This window comes from Branchiostoma lanceolatum, chromosome 2 (assembly GCF_035083965.1).
Source record: "Branchiostoma lanceolatum isolate klBraLanc5 chromosome 2, klBraLanc5.hap2, whole genome shotgun sequence".
Taxonomy (NCBI): domain Eukaryota; kingdom Metazoa; phylum Chordata; class Leptocardii; order Amphioxiformes; family Branchiostomatidae; genus Branchiostoma; species Branchiostoma lanceolatum.
Genome location: NC_089723.1, coordinates 33,815,726 through 33,834,554, shown reverse-complemented (window position 1 = coordinate 33,834,554; position 18,829 = coordinate 33,815,726). Strand labels below are relative to the sequence as shown.

The window sequence follows — 18,829 nt, the reverse complement described above, 5'->3', positions numbered from 1 at the left end:
CATACGTTGAACATAATTACACGATATCAAAACACCACAAGCGCTGGCTCCTAAGCCGTGATGTCCGGGTTGCCCTCGACGGTCGCCGTCGGTCTTCGGGAAGATCGCATAAAATGTGCTGACCGATCGCGGTGACAGGGCCTCCGAAATCAACTCCTCATTCTACTCCGTAACCTTTTAGCAGCCATGACTACCACATCCGAGCCACCTGCTACACGAACAAACTCAAGGATGATGGTCTGGGATCCTTTAAGAAACGAAGCAAGACGAGTGTGTGTGTATGCCGTGCTTTATATATACGCGTATCCCCAGTATGATTTTCAGTAGGGCGGTATGTAAAATCTCATCTATCACGTAGACTTGACGTTAGAGACAGACGCGATCGCGGTATCGTGTATCGGCGATTGCATGCTTTTCCACAATTATGCAGAACTAAAGAGGACGATTGGGAGGTGCCAAACCCTCAGGAGGGGTACATGCTTAGAATGAAGTAGCTTAAGATGCCCACCAATAGCTTCATGGTAATTTTGTCTTACGAAAAGTGAAGCGAAAATTAAACTTTATTCATCCAAGATCGTAGCCGTTTCCATTGCTTTCGTTAGTGATTGGTTTCTGTGAAGGAGAAAAAAAGTGCTTCCCTCTTCTGTGACATAGTGGTCCCGGAATTTGCGTATTCTCGGAACTGGAGCCTTGACAGGACGAGCTACAAAATTACACTTTCCAAAAACGGTCGATTTGTCAACTGCCTGTCAACTATGGACCAATCAGGGTTTGCGGTCTGCTTGCAGAATATGCAGAGTGGCCGATTAAAAATTGCTGACATTTTCGTACATAAAGAGCGGTTCTCTGAGTAGATTCCTTGTCCGGCAAGAGCTCGCGCCTGTAGATTGTCTTTTGGTTCGGTGCCTCTGATTAACTTGAACGAAAATGGTAAGTGCCTTTTAACCTATCTTTTATACTCTACTTACGTTATCTGTCACTGTATTCACTCCAGGAAAGCTAGGTTGCTTGCCTTATAGGTGGAAACTGTTTAATGTACATGAAAACCCTTTTCTACTTTCATGCTTTCCATATCCCAGTGAAGTCTAGCCTCTAGAAGTAGACAAGTCAACTGCACATGGCTCAAACATACCTGACAGCCGTAGTCACTTAACTGACCCCTGTCGGTGGGAGCGCGCCCTTCGTAAAAGGCACAATTCGGAAGTAGTAAAAGAGCGGAATCTCGCGGTGTATTCGGTGGCGAAGTGCCCCAGCTATAAATCCCTGGTATTTACCGTGGGTCGCTGGGACCAATTGAACTTCAGATCACCCGGGTGGAGAATCTAATTCCTATCACCGGGTAATTTCATCACTTCAACATCAAAGCTTTCTGCCCGGATATTCATTTGATATATTTTTTTCCAGTTCCCCTATCTTCTCTAGTCTCGACGTTATGCTTTGACGATGCGCTCACTGCGAGAATTAGTTCGATACTTTTACCGCGACACAGAATTATACATCATGGCCGCTAAGTAGCTGCTATGTTATGGGCTTTTCGCACTGCGTGAGTCGGATATATTGGATCTGAATATTTTCAAATTGAGCCGCTGTGCCGTGGAATAAAGGAGAAGCCAACCCCGGCGACATATCTGTGATTGATTAGATGACAGGTGCACAATTGGGGATACAAATGACAAAATCAACATTAGAATTTCATAAAATGATCATTTCGGCTGTTTGAATCTTGTTGAAACCTTCACACAAGGATTTGTCAATGCCTGTGATTCGGTTGAAATTTCCAGGATGCTTGTTGTTTTATTGACCGCGGTCCATTAAGCCCAGCCCGCCAAAAATGTAAACATTTTCTCAGTTGAAGTGATCTATAAACAAACTAAAGGCATCAGTACCAGTTCTCTTCTCAACCATGACCAGTAGCTCGGAAGATTTTGAAATGTGGTAGAGTTAACGTATAGTTGGAAACATCAGACCAGTGGTAAGAAACCTTTCTATTGGAATGTATATAGGGATAGTTCAGTCACATGATACGTACAGAATTAGAAACCGGAATTTGGAAGAACATAGCTCACAGAGTGGAGAGACCAAATCTTACCACAATCCGCGCTGCATATATTAAACTGATTAAAAAGGCCTTACAAAACGTACGTTCCATACCATGAATTTATTTTACGACGAAGTAAAGCAAAGCAAAGTATAGCTGCATTTACAAACTTTGAGGTGCAATCTTCATACATAAGCCCAGGAAGACAAGCTACTGCTACATATGCCCTCCGATATGAATATACTTTTTTTCCCGCTTTTAATGCCAAGGGCGATACGTTCCTTAAATATTGTCACACTGCTAAGTACTTGGCGAGACAACGGTAGGGCAAAGATGTCGGGACCTGAGAAATGCACGTCATACTAACACGGCGCGTCAGTCGACAGCGTTGCCAACTGGAACAACACGCCGCACTGCATGGAATCCACGGGGCAAACCAAGGGCAAATGCTCTGCCTTGGACTAAATCATCATAAACATTAGATCAGCAAGACATACATGTTGATACATTGTGAAGGTTCGCCAACAATGTTCATGTAAAATGGCGCTAAAGTGAAGAATGTTGTAATCAGACTTACAGTCAACAAGTAAAACAGCTTAGAACATTCAAAAGATTATTCAGACTTAGATTCCCGTTAACAACAATCCGAAAGTTATGCAGATAACGGTACAAAGATGAGGGTATTTGTGCATTTGACTTGCTTAACGCAACACTTAACGTTGTTTATTTTCCTACAGGGCCGTAAGAAGAAGGGGGGAGCCGGAGGTGAGGGAGGCAAGCGCGCCACCACCAATGTCGGCGCCGTCTTTGAGTCATCTCAGGTGCAAGAGTTCAAGGAGGTGAGCAAAATGCATATTTAGCGATTTACTAGTAAAAAATGATCTATATGCTACAATCTGCGGTAGATATATTGATACAAATATTGCTGCTCGCGTCACAAAATGTTATGCAAACAAGAGAATAGAACAAGAGTTTGTCTATATAATTATTTTGTTCCGCTTCTTCGTAAGGTTTCAATACCAATCCTTCTACTACAAAGTTAGAAACCATTTAGAAGCTTGTAACTGTTGAATCAAATTGGCATCATTTTTTTCTCTACAGGCATTCCTTCTTCTGGACCAGAACAGAGACGGTTTCATCGACAAGGAAGACATGAAGGATACCTTCGCTTCCCTAGGTATGTTTGTATAACTATGTCGCACTGTGAGCTTTTTAGATCGCGAGAACATTATGCTGTCCATTCTGACAATTTGGGACAAAAATAGCGTGGGTATGAGGGACTATTTTCAAACGGATGAGTTTCCATGTCCATGTCCATGTCCAGCTCCAAAGGATTTTGTACCGAAGGTTTCATCCTTGCATGATGATATCCAAGTATAAAGCTTTCCGTCATCTGTACGCCTACATGTACATGTAACTGTTAGTGAAAATCACTGAATAAAAAGTTCACTAGCGTGGAACATCCACGGACCGTCGCTGTCACAGAAAGAATAGGGAGGGGCAGCGATGTATGTGTTTTATAGCTACTGGAATCCAGTTAAGTATGTGACGATGACTATATTTAGAGATAACGGGCGAAAGTATCGGCATGTAGTTGTTATAGGGGCCGGGTATTGTTGTTTCAATCCCTCCTGTCAGTTACTCGACGCAATGACCAAATAAGGTCGAGTGTTTTTCTTTACGGTGTGTTTTGCTTGAAGTAATTATTCTAATTCGAGATATTGTAGGAACAATATTCCTGACCATGGGGTGTATGCGTCGCTTGAAAAAGAGAATAATTTGTAGGAGTTTGCGGTGTAGTCGATTAAGGCTTTATTTCGTTATACTCAATCATTTTTAAGAGAGTACAAAATAGAATTATGGTAGATCCATGGAAAATTACTCCATGTGAGGGTCTAGTAGATTTCTAAGTAGGTCGTCCAAATCATACAAATGGCGGACACACGAGAAAGAATGTTTGGAAGACTGCAGTCGAAAAATGCCAAGGAAAATAGTTTACGAGGTCATGGTATCGAATGTTACTTTTCGGACGGACATGCATGTATCGGTGACGGTTATTTTCGTGTGGAAGATGTGATACCCCAAGTCCTCACGAGATGGGACCATCATCACAGTTTTCTATGGAAGATTTTGAACTTATTTTGGCATACCACTGGTGAAGGTTCATATCACGTTTTAGAGAAAAGTTGCGATCTAGCGTTTAGAGAAAAAGTTTGCCTTGCAGCCGTGATTTGCATGTGACAGGTGAAACAACATGGCGTCTGCTGAGCATGCTGTGAACTCGGGAGCTCCGGTGTCGGAAGATTTTATTTTTGTCCTCCCGAGCTTGGGTTTTGCACATTCATCTGTGTGATGCCAAAATTAGCTCAACCATGTCGTCCTGAACACGGACATATTTGTGCTATCATTTTACTCAAAATGGCCTCCGAAAAACACGAGATAGTCTACCTCGAATGGGATCTAAAAAGCTCATCCAAAGACAAAAGAATAGATACCATGCCCATAGCAATATAGTACGTAAAACACATATCTTCTTTTGTATAACCTAAACGATATGCTATGTTCCTGATCAAATACATTAAGCCACAGGCCACCATGTTTATCTTGTACTAGAAAAATGCGCCTATGATGCAATGAGTTAACATGAATATGGTTTGGACATACAAATTTCCTATATAAAGATGACGTATAAGAATATGGTTGAAATGATATCGAAGTAGATCTTTTTAAATTGCCTCAAATCAGCAAAATTTTTTAGGTCCAGTAGATTCAATGCATACAGAGAGAGAGATAGTATCAAAAGATATTAGGATTGGCAATCTAAGTTTGTCTCTGAGCAGCCCAAAATTGAGAAAACATCGAAAATGCATAAAACATAAAGGTGTCCTATTGTGTTATATTTTAGCAGACGGCTAGTTGTTCCTATCGTAGTGAAAGGGATGCGGTGATAAGCATGATGCCAAACTATTACAATGATGAGACAACTACTCTACTCAAGGTTCCTTGTGAACAAAATTACATTTCTTGTCATGATGCTCTCTTATACTTGGATACTTTATAAGGTCCATTATCCAACATACAAGATATGCAAGCAGCTAATTTTCCTGGACATAAAACATACAAACATAAGATATACAAACTACATAAAAGTCCTTACAGCTACTATTTACATTCTACATCTAATCAAATCGACTAATTTATATACATGAGAAGCTCTTGCCGACACTTAGACTTACTAGCAGATTGGACGCTATAAGGCAAACTGTTCCATATAGAAATGGACCTGTATATGTAAGTCTTTTTCATGGCATTAGTTTTTGGTTTCAATAGTCCGCATGTGTTTTATCCATTTCGTGATGATGCGTCGTAAGAACAGATGAACGCAAATACTGGCAACACGTTCTTTTCGCTCGGAAGTAATGCTTTATCATCCTCTCCGTCTGACCAGGTAAGCCCCCAGATGAGGAGAAGGTGAACAAGATGGTAGGAGAGGCATCGGAACCGATCAGCTTCACCGTCTTCCTGGCCCTCTTCGGATCCAAGATGTCCGGCTCTGACCCCGAGAGCGCCCTTCAGGGTGCCTTCAAGCAGTTCGACCCCAGGAACAAGGGTTTCCTACCAAAGGCCCTGTACGTATCTTTGTAACAACGTTCCGTATCAATAAAAGTTTTACACGTTATTTCCGCACACAATGTAAAGCGCTTACCGACAAGCTTTCGACCAGTTCTCTGGTCTTTCTTAAGTTGATTTGACCTGAAGCCTGCTATGTCAGTGGCCTGAGCGGAAATAAGATGTCCAAGGTGCCAGGTAGTCGGTATCTGCCCCCGTCGCTGTTGAGGGATGGTCAATGGACCCCAATATTCCGTATTGTCTAGCCTCTTACTAACGCTCCTTAGCACCAAGGATACTTCATCGCATTCTCTCTGTTTCATACGTCGATTTAGTATCGTAGATATAGAAACGTATTGTAGACTAGAAACGTAATTCAATCTTCGTCGCTTGTATCACATGTATGCCTTACGTGTGTGCATCGCCATTAGATTGTCAACTTGCAATAAGCCTACGGGCATGAAGTTGCAATAAGCTTATAATCATCTAATGTCTTTTTTTTTAGCGTTAAAGAAGTTTTCTGCGAGAAGGGTGACAAGTTCAAGGAGGAAGAGGTGAGTGTTTTTCGGTGTTTTTGATAGTTGACTTAACAAAGACCTTTATTGTTCTTATATGCCTTCAAAACGAAAGAATAGTTTACAGATACACGTTAGTAAGATCTATGTGTGTAATATTATGACGCCTTTGAAAATATAACTTCGTAATCGTCGAAAGGACATGTCCATTTGATTTGTGGCAAATGCACTAAAGTTCCCTTTGTCTATCTCTTTCCCAGTGGACTCAGCTGCTGGCCGGTGCCGGACACGTTGTTGACAAGAAGGGCCGTTTCCACTACCCAGCCTTCTGCCGCTTCCTCAAGGGTGGCGAGGAGGAGGATGTCGACGAGTAATAGATCAGATAGACGGATAACGGGAGTTTGACCCACATGATCCGTCAGAATTTGTCTCTTGTTCACCACCTCATGCCCATGTTGGTCAGCGCTATACAGAAAGACTACCACCTGTTACAGGAACAAATTCCGTCGCTCATGTGGGTCAAAACTAGGAACGGGTACGGGGGTATACTAGTAGTTTGAACGACCGTTAAGATATTACTTTTTAAAGGCCAAAACAAACATCATGTTTGGCAGACAACACGTTAAGTAACAACCAAACGCAACGAAGCAACCAAATTACATGTCGCAAATCCATACATGTTTGTGTGTCAGCGTAGTGGTAGTCTTTCTCGCCGTGTACGTGAGTTTTAGGAGATATTATGTTTGGATAATGTATATACATCTTTTAATATTTGCCATTTGTTATTTCTGATAACGAAACGTGGGTTCACGGCAGCCTGGACTAGCATTTCGCCTTCAAGCTCGACTTGGCTCGTCTTGTCCCTACATTTGTTATGGAATAGTGATTGCAATGTCATTTTTTCATGGACAGACACGTGGAATAAACACTAGCCTGCCCACCCGAATCTTTTGTTGAACCATATTTGTTTCCGAGGTATCTTTTGCCAAACTCACCCTCCATCCCATTGATATGAAATTGTACACGGGTGGCAAACTCGCGAGTTGGTGGGAGGGTATCCCAGTTACAACTTTATATCGTTAAGTTCTTATCATAACGATTACCAATTGCAATGTAGACCTCCATGTTGCTGTAATGTTTAGGCAATGCAATCCAACTGCACGAATGGACAAACTGTCGACACCAACACAGATACTCTGGAGCACTTCCGAATTTAGAAAAGCGAAACCGACCCTTCCACCAGAATCTACGCGGCTGCCAATACGTTGAGTAAGAGTGGGCACATAGAAATTCAAATTTGAACAACTGAGACGTAGAAAATAACACCTCGACTGCCCAATTCCTCTTCCCATCAGACAAGATATTCAAATATCCTCACGCCCAATATCTGCCCCCTGCAGCGGCTTTATATGTTTCTTCAGCTGTCTTCAGCCATTTGGGGCGTTCTAACTTAAAGGAGGAAAAACATTAAGAAACGGAACCAAACGAGCAACACAAGTGGTAAAATTATTGTGGACGTCGCTTGCAATAATTATCACGCCAACGTAAGATTTCCATGATCAAAATGGGTGCCAGTTTTCTGCCAGTCACAGTGAAACTGATCGCCCCTACCCGGGTTGGTATGTTCCGGTCAGCCGTGCACGTATCACAATACGAACCCGTATGCAAAAACAATGAAAACAAATTTAGAAACTGCTAACTCGCTCTGGCAGATGCCCATAACCCACGGAAAGCAAAGCGTATCCCTCTTGAACATTCAATGACGAAAACAGCCGACCAATGACAGTGCGAGGTGTCAATTTCCAGGTATAAAAGCGAAGGAAACGTAATAAAATCGTCCGGCATTTTGGAGGCATAGCACCCCTCGCACTTTCCTTGGTTGGTGGCAGTGACTTGGAACTTGGAACACTTGGAACAAAATGGTAAGGGCTTCGTTATACATTGTATTCATTTGCAATGTATTCAATGGCTGTAACAATAAGTGTAATGATAGATCAAACAGGCTTTGTGTCATAAGAAAGATTGCCTGTACAGTGCGGTTAGCTTTTTGAGACATAAGTAACCGGCTTCTACGAAAAGAGCGCTAGCCTTATTATGTGATTGCCATTTGTCCCTTGCTACATTTATAACGCAACTACCAATATTACGATAAACAATGGACCACAATTGATAACCATAAGAACAAGACAGGGAGACAGTCGGTGCATACACATCACTCGATCTAGAATATAAGCTTACCTAAATATAGCTTTTAGGTATAAACTATAACATAATATACCAAAGAGAATTTTTCGAAATGCTTTTTGTAATACAGTATGGCAACATGTCAACCACCATTCGTGTTAGAAAATTGTTCCCCCTATAGTACTGTACATCGTGATTCTGTAAGTATATCATTCTGCTTGCCCAGTTCTAAAACCTTACTGGAGCAGTGAGAAATCTCAGATATTTCGAGGTCATAACAGTATATTGCATTGATCATATAGTTTGTGACACAGTTGGTCGCGTTATGAAGCATCCGCGAATGAAATGAAATCATATGCTGTTCTCACTAAGAAAATCCAGGCAAAGATAATTACAGTTGTACCAGACCCTTTCTTGCATTGTCGTGCAGACAGGAAATGTAATAGGAATTCCCTGAATGTTCGGTGAGTGTGGGGTTGCTCGTGCCCTCCCCTGTGTGCTATAAATATGTCCCAGTATGGATGGCATCTCCTGAGGTTGCACTGTCTCGGATTCAGGATTCAGCCATCTGCAATGTCTCTTCTGTGTTGAAAATCACAGTCAACCAAACTTCATTTGTGTAAAAAGAAAAGAGCTCAGCCTTTTGTGTTTTTATTGTGATGATAAAAGATAAACCTAATGCAGTACTCGGATTGGTATAAAAATAAGGGATATTTGTATCACATCAAATGCCCTTTTTTGGCATCACGAAACATACTGCTGACCAGGAGGGGTTATTACAGTCGCATGATATGTCAAGAGCATTAGAACAAGTATGCCCTGTAGCGTACAGAGAAGGAGTCAAGCGTTTTTCAACATTAATGTCCCTGAAGAAAAGCTTTGAGCTTGTTGATATTTCATTCATTTTGTATCTTAATTATTAAAATGACAAGTCTGGCGAGAGTGTGTAACTTCACGTACATAAATTTTCGCAACCAAAGCCCATGGCGGCCTGTAAATGACTAGTAAATGTCAAAACCACCCGACTTTTGTAATGCTTCACTTACCACACAAGCTCATTTAAAGTTAACTCGGTACTGTTCGTCTATCGATATCAATCTAGAACTATATACGTGTCAGATTTTTGGCCAGTGTACAGTGTAGAGGCATTTCCATGACCATCTCATTGGGGTGACGATAGACGATAGAGACTGGTAAATAAACTGGTAGAACAACAAGAACAAAACTTCAAAACGTACGGACAATATTGTGGTGTTGCCAAGCCTCGACACCGTGATCCCCACTGGTAAGTGTAAAACAGTATCATATAAATCATACAATGTAGGGCTACCGCTGTTTTCGATTATTAACACAATTGTACAGAACTTAATCTTACTATAATGACAAGTTACAAAATGCCAAAATTCGTATGTTTAACAACTCGATGAGCGATGACCAACCGTAGACTCTCTCTGGATGTCGGCATAGATTTGAGCGACGCTATCCAACGTTTATTTTGCATGTAACGGTTCCAGGGTCGCAAGGGAAGAAAGGGAGGTGGAGGAGGAGGAGGAGGCAAGCGCGCCACCACTACTGCCACCACGTTTGACTCATCCCAGGTGCAGGAGTTTAAGGAGGTGAGACTTGTCTCCTGATGTCTGTTTATCTATTTGTTAGTTTGTTTGTTTGTTTGTATCGCATCCCCAGTACCAAAACAGCTTCCTGGCGCAACACAGCAATCATTTAATTATTGCATGGCATTTGGCTCCAACCTTTGAACAAGGACCATTTTTAAAGTAATAACTTTACATGTACAGGTCGGCTTTTAGCTCGTACTAGTCTATGTTTGCACAGTCCTCTGAGTGGCGGTAAAGTGGTTAATGCATATGGGGGAGGGAGTTCGAAGGTTTGCTTGAAATAGAAGCTTCTCTGGGTCAGCTGTAATGTCACTCCTCAGCATGGAGGTTTTTCGGAATGAGGGTTGCCTAGAAACGCATAGCTCAAGGATGATGGCCAGGTTATAACACGCATTACATTATACCTGCGGAATGTGTACATCTATCGTGAAGGAGAAGAGTACAAAAGTTACCAAAAATTACATTTACATTACAAAGCACTCAAAGCTATCCTGAGAGTGATACCCAGGCTACTCGAAACCGCACAATGGTAGCAGATTCCTTGCATCTGACACTTGTAATGTGTGATATTTCGGTAGGAGGCCCGCTTAACACGCCCAGCCTGGTAACCTTATCCCCCTGTTTTGCATTTCAGGCATTCGGAGTGTTGGACCAGAACAGAGATGGCTTCGTCGACAAGGAGGATCTGAAGGATACGTATGCCTCATTTGGTAAATAATGATAATCATTTCTATTCATAAATCACCACGATTAGCCACTGTTTTGTTCTGTTTTTTCTTCATAAACAATCTCTATGTAGATATCTATTTTCCCATAATCACCCCTCCCCAAAACAATTCTTCCTTACAGACAAGTCTGTCTATGCATATATATATGAGATATTCTTATTTTCATTAGCATTTCTATCCGTAAAGCAATAGTTACGAAGAAGTCCACAACTGAATCTATATGAAACAAACCAATTTTCAGTTGCTGAAATTCGAAGTTGTGAACTTCCAAAGTAAAACAGAAGTTACGAAGAAATCACAACTAATCTATATGAATGGCATCCTTCTAAGAAAACAAACCAACATATCTTTATGTTTTTGACAAATATCTAAACATTACACACAACAAAAAGAGTTAGCTACTCTGGGGAGCTCTGGTGACGAACTCTGTCTCTTTATCAACCCTTCATCATATCCTTCATCATGTCTTTATGTGTTGTTCCGTAACTAGGTAAGAACCCGGATGACTTCAGGGAACAGATAGACAAGATGATCGGGGAGGCAGCAGAGCCCATCTCGTTCCAAATCTTCCTGTCTCTGTTCGGAAACAAGATGAAGGGTAAGTAAGGGCTACCATGGGAGTGTGAACATGTACGTGAATGAACTGAGTATAGGAGGCCATGTCAAGTCAGGGCATAACACCATTTCCATCAAAAGAAACGTTTTTGTTGATAACGTAAATCACGTGGATTGACACAGTTATCGATAATAGTGCACCTGTCCAACTCCTCTTCTTACCTTCCATGTTTCAAGGAAAAAGTTGGAAAACACTGATTAACGTATCCAACGTTAGTTAACTCGCCTATTGGCATGCCAATTTTAAACTCAGTAACGGCAACACAGGGACAGCAAGATTCATCGTCAGGTAGTCTAACAGAGTTTGATCTGAGTGTTTTTTCTTCCCTCCAGACACCAACCCCGTGCAGCAGCTCTTGGATGGAATGAAACAGTTTGACCCCAAAGGCAAAGGCTTTCTGCCCAAGCTGAAGTGAGTCTTGTTTGTTTGTTTGTAACGAAATATTCCATCACACATCTACATACATTAATTCTTAGTTACCTTCGCCAGAAGGTTATGTTTTCGGCAGCGTTCGTTCGTGCGTGCGTATGTCTTTGTGTGAACACAAAACCACGAGATCAATTGCCTTTATATTTCGTATGTCCGGGGAAGGTCCTGTTTAAAGTTTCTATGCGACTATCAAGTTGCTTCACCATCACGTAAAATACCTCGCATGCGTTCTTACCAACATATCTAAGAAATGCTGTTGCTTTGGATCGAAAGATTTGCAGATGTGCGATTTGTCCTTTTTTTTTCTCTTATGAAAAAGTTACTGATACTGATTGGATTTGGATTATCGTCCTCAGGGTAAAGGAGATCTTCTGCGAGAGGGGTGACAGGTTCTCAGAGGATGAGGTAGGCAAACTTTTCTACTGTTTTACTTAAGTTCTACTTGAGGTCTACTTAAGGGCGCTGTCCCTACGTCGTACGATCGTCGTATGGTGGTAAACTGAGGGCATTCTTGTGATGTCGTGCATGTGTCGTACAAAAATCAACTGTCTTGTTACCGAGAAGGCTGCCTTAGATCATTCTAGGCGTTTTTTTTCTGTCAAAGCCTGCTTGAAAATGATACGACCTCAAAATCGTACGGCGACCTACGAAGAATGTGACCGTGTCGTAATAGTAATTTTGAGCGATTGTATCAACGTTAGCCAAAAAAACCCAAAGGTTCTCAACAAAAAAAATCATATCATTAAGTATCGGGGGGGGGGGGGGGCACGAAAAGCCACATAGGTTTCTGGCCCCCTGCATGTTTTTTTCTCCTTAATTATCATTCTGTTTTTAATTATTTGTTTATACATAAAGATAAACAACAACAACAAAACAACAACAATTCGCAGGCCTACCTGTTAGCTCACATCCACTTCAATAGAAGTTTTACTGTACCACATGTCTGATATCTGAATGTTTATCTTCCTCTCTTCCCTCGTCCTTGTCCAGTGGAATAAGATGTTGGCGGGAGCCCCGTGGGCCGTGAACAAGAAGGGCCAGTTCAACTGGGTGGGTTTCCTGACGTACGTGCGCTCGGGCGCCGAGCCGGAGGATGACGAATGAGCAGGCTGGGCCACGGGAGTCGCGCCGAGACCTCACCCGACTCCGCGTGCATGCCGAGATAGTTCTTATGTGTCGCGTGTGCAACAATCATCACATGTTTGCTGCATGTTTACCGATATTAAACATGTACGCAGCACCAACGAAAGTCCCAGAAACTTTGTCATCAAACCGTCACCAAACTTTCACCTAGTGGTGTATGGTTGTGTTTGTACATTTTTCACTAGTGTGTGCTTTTTGTTGTTTTGCAATCAAACAAACACGTCACAAATCATCCAGAAGATCAAACGGGAATTTAAGCGTGCGTTATTCTCCTTGATCTTCGAAGTAGTTTACTTGTCCACCACCCTTCCCATCAAGAGTAAAGATCCACGAAAAATGTTTCAAGGAAGTTCCGGGTAACGTTAACTCAGTGTGCTGCTCCGCGTACTCTGTACATGTCATTTCATTCTCATTTCATGCACTAAGAATAAAAGTACCATGTCATTCATCGAAATGATTCTGGTCAATTTTGTTCCTAGTAACGTTATACTTGTAAGTCTGTGTGTGGTCCGAGTCTGAAGTCAACAATTACTTGTGGAAGTAACATGAATGTGTTGATACCACAAGGGACTCTTAAGTTAATCTCTCCACTCTCGATCTAGTTGCATCTGTGATTTCGTAAAGTACAATATCATGTAGAGTACATGTGTGTCTAAACTCTAAAGAGAAGACTGCCCACACACAGGTTAACGTTCGTAAGAACAAACTATAACCAAGTTTGTCGGTTCCCTAGTCTTTACACGGCGTGAATGAAATATCACCACGCTCTTTGTCAAAATTTCCCAGTCGGCTGTTCAGTCTGAAATCGTGTTCCAATCGGAAAGCATTGTCCTGGGTAAGTACTATGGGCAAGATTGTAAGGGAGGTAGTAACATACTTTGTTCATACTTAAAGTAGATAACCTTAAGTGAGGGGATTGATGTAACGTGGTTAGTCCACGTTATTGATTCAGTAAATTGTCAACAAGTAGAAAACTGAATTATAGAATCTACAAGGCAACCGCGGGCTTCGACACAAAAACACTTTTCTGCGTTCTTAGTTTCTTCTATACATAATGGTAACGTTATGTCCAAAGCCCCTTAAAGACGGCTTTAAACATTGACTTAAACTGCTCATTTGATTTGCCGATCCTTTCAGATGACTGACTTACGTAACATGTTATACATTACACATTAGAACTGGCCGACGTGACCACTCTCACGTAGCGATTAAGTAATCTCCAACCTCATGATCATGCAGAAAATCGTGATGTTAGAGATAACGTTTACTAGGCATCGTCGAACAAAGAAGCGAAAGTGGCTTGGGTCGAAGTGAAAAACGATATAAATTGTACATAGAAAATAACAAACGGGAATTGGATCAATTATAGGAAAATCGAATTTGCAAAACCAAAAAGTGACCTACAGAACAGTATGTTGCTTGATGTACATGTACGTAGTGGATGCCATGGATATCTTTCTTGCACTGAAATGCATCTATCAGATATCCTACAATGGAAAAGAAATATGGCATAATGTTAACATTTTTCAAAACAAGTGTAAAATGAATTCCATACAGAGTATAGTTTCTATATGAAAATAAAATGATATGCACGAAACCATTGGTTTATTATGAATACATCAATCTGCTCTCTCTCTAAACCAAACGAAATTCAAACTTTCCAGTGCACAGTCAAGAACGCAATGTTCCCTAAGTGTAATGCAGTAAATATAGAATTATATATATCTGAAAGATAAATAGACAATACTCCAGACATGCCATATAATATTAACCACATTCAATCAAAAAAAACCCCAGCTCATTATCGATTTCTCTTTATTACACATTACCTTTCAGTCATTTTTACAATGTCACAAAGTTTGATTACCACAGTAGGAATTGCAATGCATGCTGTAAAATGCGTGTAGCAACATTAATTTTGAAACTAAATTCAACATTTCTATTTATCTATGTACTAAGTCTAGTTTTACATTGATAAGCGAAGCACCTATTAGTTATCTTATCTTATAATATCTCATATCTGTAATAGCTCATTTCTAAATTAATAGTCTCTCGCTATTTGAATCTAGTAACTATTACTTATACTTGAGAAGAATTTGATAATCTTTATTACTTTACAAAGGAAGAATCAATAAGAGTGCAGTTGCTCTAGGTCCTTAGCTCAAGCGTCATCATACTACACAGATTTTCCACATTGAAAATTTGATCTTGTTCATGCCTTTACTCATTTACTCAAATTTCTTATCTTTTATTTTTACACAGAGCACCAGCAAAACTTCAACAAGACATGTCACATATACAGTATTTACAGTGTTGTGGAAAAAAATGCCACATCAATGCACACATAATCAAAGGTTTGAGTCCTTCTACTGGATCAATTAGGAACACTAGCAATGGGTACATTTTTCTATCCCATTTTGGAGACATGTGGTTCTAGCTGCGAAATACTGCGTGACAACAACTTCTTCCACTATGCCACAAGGAATACATTTAAGTGATGTGTTTCATTATCATCATGCAACATAAGTGAGTAATCAGAATAAACAAAGGCTATACACTTTCTACATTCATTTGTGGCAGCTAACAACACAATAGATTTGACATATAGAAATACTTCTTGTACCTAGAATGTGCTTATGTGTGCATGCATGTATACAGCATGTCACACAGCGTACAGTTGCTGCTAAAATAAATAAGCACAAACAACAAAAAAACATCATATAAAATGACAAGAGCTGTACCATAAAGGTACAAGCTACGAGGGAAGTACTTGTGTGACAGTGACCAACATTTAGTTACTTTGAACATTGTGAATGTGCTGACCACATGAAACATGCATAACAATGACATTTACACATTTGCACTTTATACACTCGGACAACAATCTGGGTAGAGCTTTGGACAGCTTCTTACTTAAAATCTATTCGTCATTTAATCGGGCAACATTTACAATTCACATTTTTGTCATTGTTCTAATGGATTTCCTATTATCTTAGACTACCACCAAGTAATACAGTGACTGTACAAGCTACAATGACAAGAAAGTTGCTAAGTGTTTATAGCAGTTGGAAGAGAAAGATGTACATGTAATTTGCTATCTAATGTGAAGCAATAAGTGAGACATTCAAACTGTGGTGTAGTTTAGAGACAAAGTTGACAGGAGACTCAACTTAATAGTGACAGAAAAGACATAGAGAGCTGGTCAGAAAACAGTCAAAACAAAATCTCATACATGGTGGTACAGTGCACACATGATCATAGCTTGTCACACTGAGGATCAGCCCATTTGTGACAGAAAAGAACAACATATCTGGCTAGAAAACATGTTTAACACCATCCTATACATAGTGGTACAGTCTAGACATGATCACAGATTGTCAGACTGAGGATCAGTCCATTTGTGATGAGGGGTGGCAGGGTGGATCAGTGTGGCCATGACAGGACTGGCTGACTGTTTAGTACACACACAGGTCAGGGAACTGCATCTCGTAGACAGGAACAGACTTGACCTGGAAGGGTCCTGACAGGGACACTACTCTGCCTGAGGCATCCACTGATGGCCTGGAGGTACAAATGAATACAAAGAACTGTCAGACCAAATATCACAGATACCAATCATGAAAACAGCTACACCAAAATGTCTCTTTCCTGTTTATCAAACACATATTAGTCAGGATTGTTTCCATGATCTTTTAGGAGCCATTCTATCTGAAGGTTCAAGGTGTTTGTCAGGAAGTTAATTTTTTGGTCAAAATAAGAGGTTGGGGTCAAGAGCAAATTAAAAATATTTATGATGAAATGGGCAGATGGTAATTAGGAGGAGGGGGGGGGGATTTTCCACACCAGAATCCTGAGTTTTTAAAAATAAAATAGCCTATAGTCAGATGATAAACAATAATCTGACACTGTTGTAGTCTAGCTTTTATCAAACACATTCTACTGATAGCTATGAGCTCCAAAAATATTTAGTTAAAACTAAGAGAAGTCATGCCTAAAAAACTGATTCTGTCCTTGGTGCTGAATGAATATCCTGATACTTAGAGGACAGTCCTAAGTAACATACGGTAGAGAGCTGGCCATATATTTCACATAGATGAAAAAGAGCATGCACTGTCAATGAAAACGTCAAATTTCAAAAGATATGGCAGAACAGATACTGTCCTTGGTGCTGAATTTGTAATCAACACATCTTCTGGAGGACATCTTTTGATAAAGTCATCCACAAAAAAATCTATGCATAAAAACAGTGCGTACATGAGCATAGATAACATGTATTTTTGATAGCTACGTCATCACCATAACCTTACTATCTTCAAAATTTTACAAATGAGACAAAACTACGGTCAGATTTGTAAAACTATAGTCTATATTTTAAAAATAAATCTTTTCTTAATGATTCCTTGGTATGCATGGACGCAAGATGATTCCTACAATGGTTTTAGAAATACAACAAATTGTGAACTGTGGATGAATTACAACTATTGCTTTCCAGAGGGATTTATGCGGACTTACTTTGACACCATGTCCATGATCTCATTCAACTTGTTGTTCAGCTGCTGGGACTGAGGATAGGAAATTCAACAACAGGATTACCAAAATCATCGGGTAAACTCTTATAAGACTAAAATTGACAATTTCCTATGAACAATCAAAATGCATAAAAATGTAGCTGATAAATAATACAGTTTTCGCAAAAGAACATTAAGTTGCCACCAAAAATGTCATAGTCCGTTGGCCATCAACTTTGTAAAGCAAATACTGCCTTCCAAAGGGTTAAATAGAGAGTCGGTGGCTTACCCTGGCCTCAGAATGGGCTGCTATCTCTTCAAATGGTGCATTCTGGAACTTCTCAACCACTTCCCGTCTTCTTGCTTCATCATCTTCTGCATCTGGGGTCTTCTCAGCTGAAGAATAGAGAACAAAAGAGGAGATTAGAAAGCTAACCATATATATGTGGTCAGGCCTGTGATTCATTCATCTAGCATAACAGGGCAACATTAGATAGATGTGTTTGTGACCATACCATACATATTAACAGATGACATTCAATTGTGCATATAAAATTTGGTTTGCAAACATACATTGCACGTATGGTCTTCACAGTATTGCATTCCTCTGCTAAAGTGACATATTTACTATGTATACCAGCTGCAGAGTTTTCATTCTGACTGAAACAGATGTTTCCATACTACATATCTTTCCTCAGTTTACGATACTATTTTTAATCAACAGATTGACATTGTACTTGGAACATGGTACAGACAAGCCCTTTATTTCTCCACAGCTTTCTCTAATGACTTACTTAAGGTCTTCTTTAGGGTTTCAAAGGTGATTTCCTCCCCTGGGTGTTTCTGATTAAGTAAAACAAGAAACAGCATGTTACATCTTTGAACAGATAAAACATAATGTTACATGTACAATATGAACATATAACACACAGACAAACACAAAAACATGAATATGTATATTAAATACATTAAAGAAAAGCATATCCTTTCCTCTCCATCATCCCATACTGTCTTCAGAGTTGTGTTTTGAATATTGAGAAAGAAACTGGGGTAAAAGCACAGGAAACTCACCACAAGACTACATGCACGGAAACTTGGCTAGGAACCAGGAAAAAAAGGAAACAGAAGTAGTACAAAGGCAAAGAGAACAAAAACATGAAGAAGAATGGTAACAACTCAACAACTAGGTAAGACAACTGCTTTAGAAGTAAACAAGTGTTAGAACAAATATTTTAAGATATACTGTAAATGCTGAAATGGTCGAGGTGGTTTTATGTTTGCGGTTTTTGCGGTGACCATTTCACAGCAAAGTTAAAGCCACCGCCAACATTTGTGACCAATACTGTAGCAGTATGTGACTATAGCACTGCTGCAAACTTAAAACCACCACAAACACTCCATTTTTGCCTTAGCGTGAAATAAAAACCATGCGCACTTAAAGGC

General features: G+C 40.3%; 3 protein-coding genes across 5 annotated transcripts in view; 2 read left to right on the top strand and 1 right to left on the bottom strand.

Moving 5' to 3' along the window:
* Positions 1-796: 796 nt before the first annotated feature.
* Positions 797-7,108, top strand: LOC136428759 (myosin regulatory light chain, smooth muscle-like). The gene is made up of 6 exons (XM_066418501.1): positions 797-930; positions 2,776-2,877; positions 3,140-3,215; positions 5,487-5,667; positions 6,153-6,201; positions 6,423-7,108. The coding sequence occupies exons 1-6, from the start codon at positions 928-930 to the stop codon at positions 6,534-6,536; spliced, it is 525 nt and encodes a 174-aa protein (XP_066274598.1). The 5' UTR covers positions 797-927; the 3' UTR covers positions 6,537-7,108.
* An 842-nt stretch (positions 7,109-7,950) lies between these two features.
* Positions 7,951-18,829, top strand: part of LOC136428758 (myosin regulatory light chain, smooth muscle-like) — an 88,813-nt gene continuing 77,934 nt past the window's right edge. The window contains exons 1-7 of one of the 2 annotated variants that reach the window (XM_066418500.1): positions 7,951-8,084; positions 9,861-9,962; positions 10,597-10,672; positions 11,181-11,288; positions 11,639-11,717; positions 12,092-12,140; positions 12,726-12,845. In XM_066418500.1, coding sequence (XP_066274597.1) covers positions 8,082-8,084; positions 9,861-9,962; positions 10,597-10,672; positions 11,181-11,288; positions 11,639-11,717; positions 12,092-12,140; positions 12,726-12,839 — 531 coding nt within the window. In that variant the 5' untranslated portion in view covers positions 7,951-8,081 and the 3' untranslated portion in view covers positions 12,840-12,845. Of the gene's footprint in view, positions 8,085-9,860; positions 9,963-10,596; positions 10,673-11,180; positions 11,289-11,638; positions 11,718-12,091; positions 12,141-12,725; positions 13,333-18,829 lie in introns of those variants that run through there. The other variant, XM_066418499.1, reaches the window with a different exon arrangement.
* Positions 14,677-18,829, bottom strand: part of LOC136428753 (protein EFR3 homolog B-like) — a 71,057-nt gene continuing 66,904 nt past the window's right edge. The window contains exons 23-27 of one of the 2 annotated variants that reach the window (XM_066418491.1): positions 18,458-18,484; positions 18,181-18,229; positions 17,676-17,782; positions 17,391-17,440; positions 14,677-16,439 (exon numbers count right to left, since the gene is read on the bottom strand). In XM_066418491.1, coding sequence (XP_066274588.1) covers positions 16,334-16,439; positions 17,391-17,440; positions 17,676-17,782; positions 18,181-18,229; positions 18,458-18,484 — 339 coding nt within the window. In that variant the 3' untranslated portion in view covers positions 14,677-16,333. The remainder of the gene's footprint in view (positions 16,440-17,390; positions 17,441-17,675; positions 17,783-18,180; positions 18,230-18,457; positions 18,485-18,829) is intronic. The other variant, XM_066418492.1, reaches the window with a different exon arrangement.

Excerpts from the sequence above, each read along its gene's own strand:
- LOC136428759 (XM_066418501.1), top strand. Across the intron at positions 3,216-5,486 it reads GGATACCTTCGCTTCCCTAG|GTAAGCCCCCAGATGAGGAG; the intron begins GTATGTTTGTAT and ends CCGTCTGACCAG. Across the intron at positions 6,202-6,422 it reads ACAAGTTCAAGGAGGAAGAG|TGGACTCAGCTGCTGGCCGG; the intron begins GTGAGTGTTTTT and ends TCTCTTTCCCAG.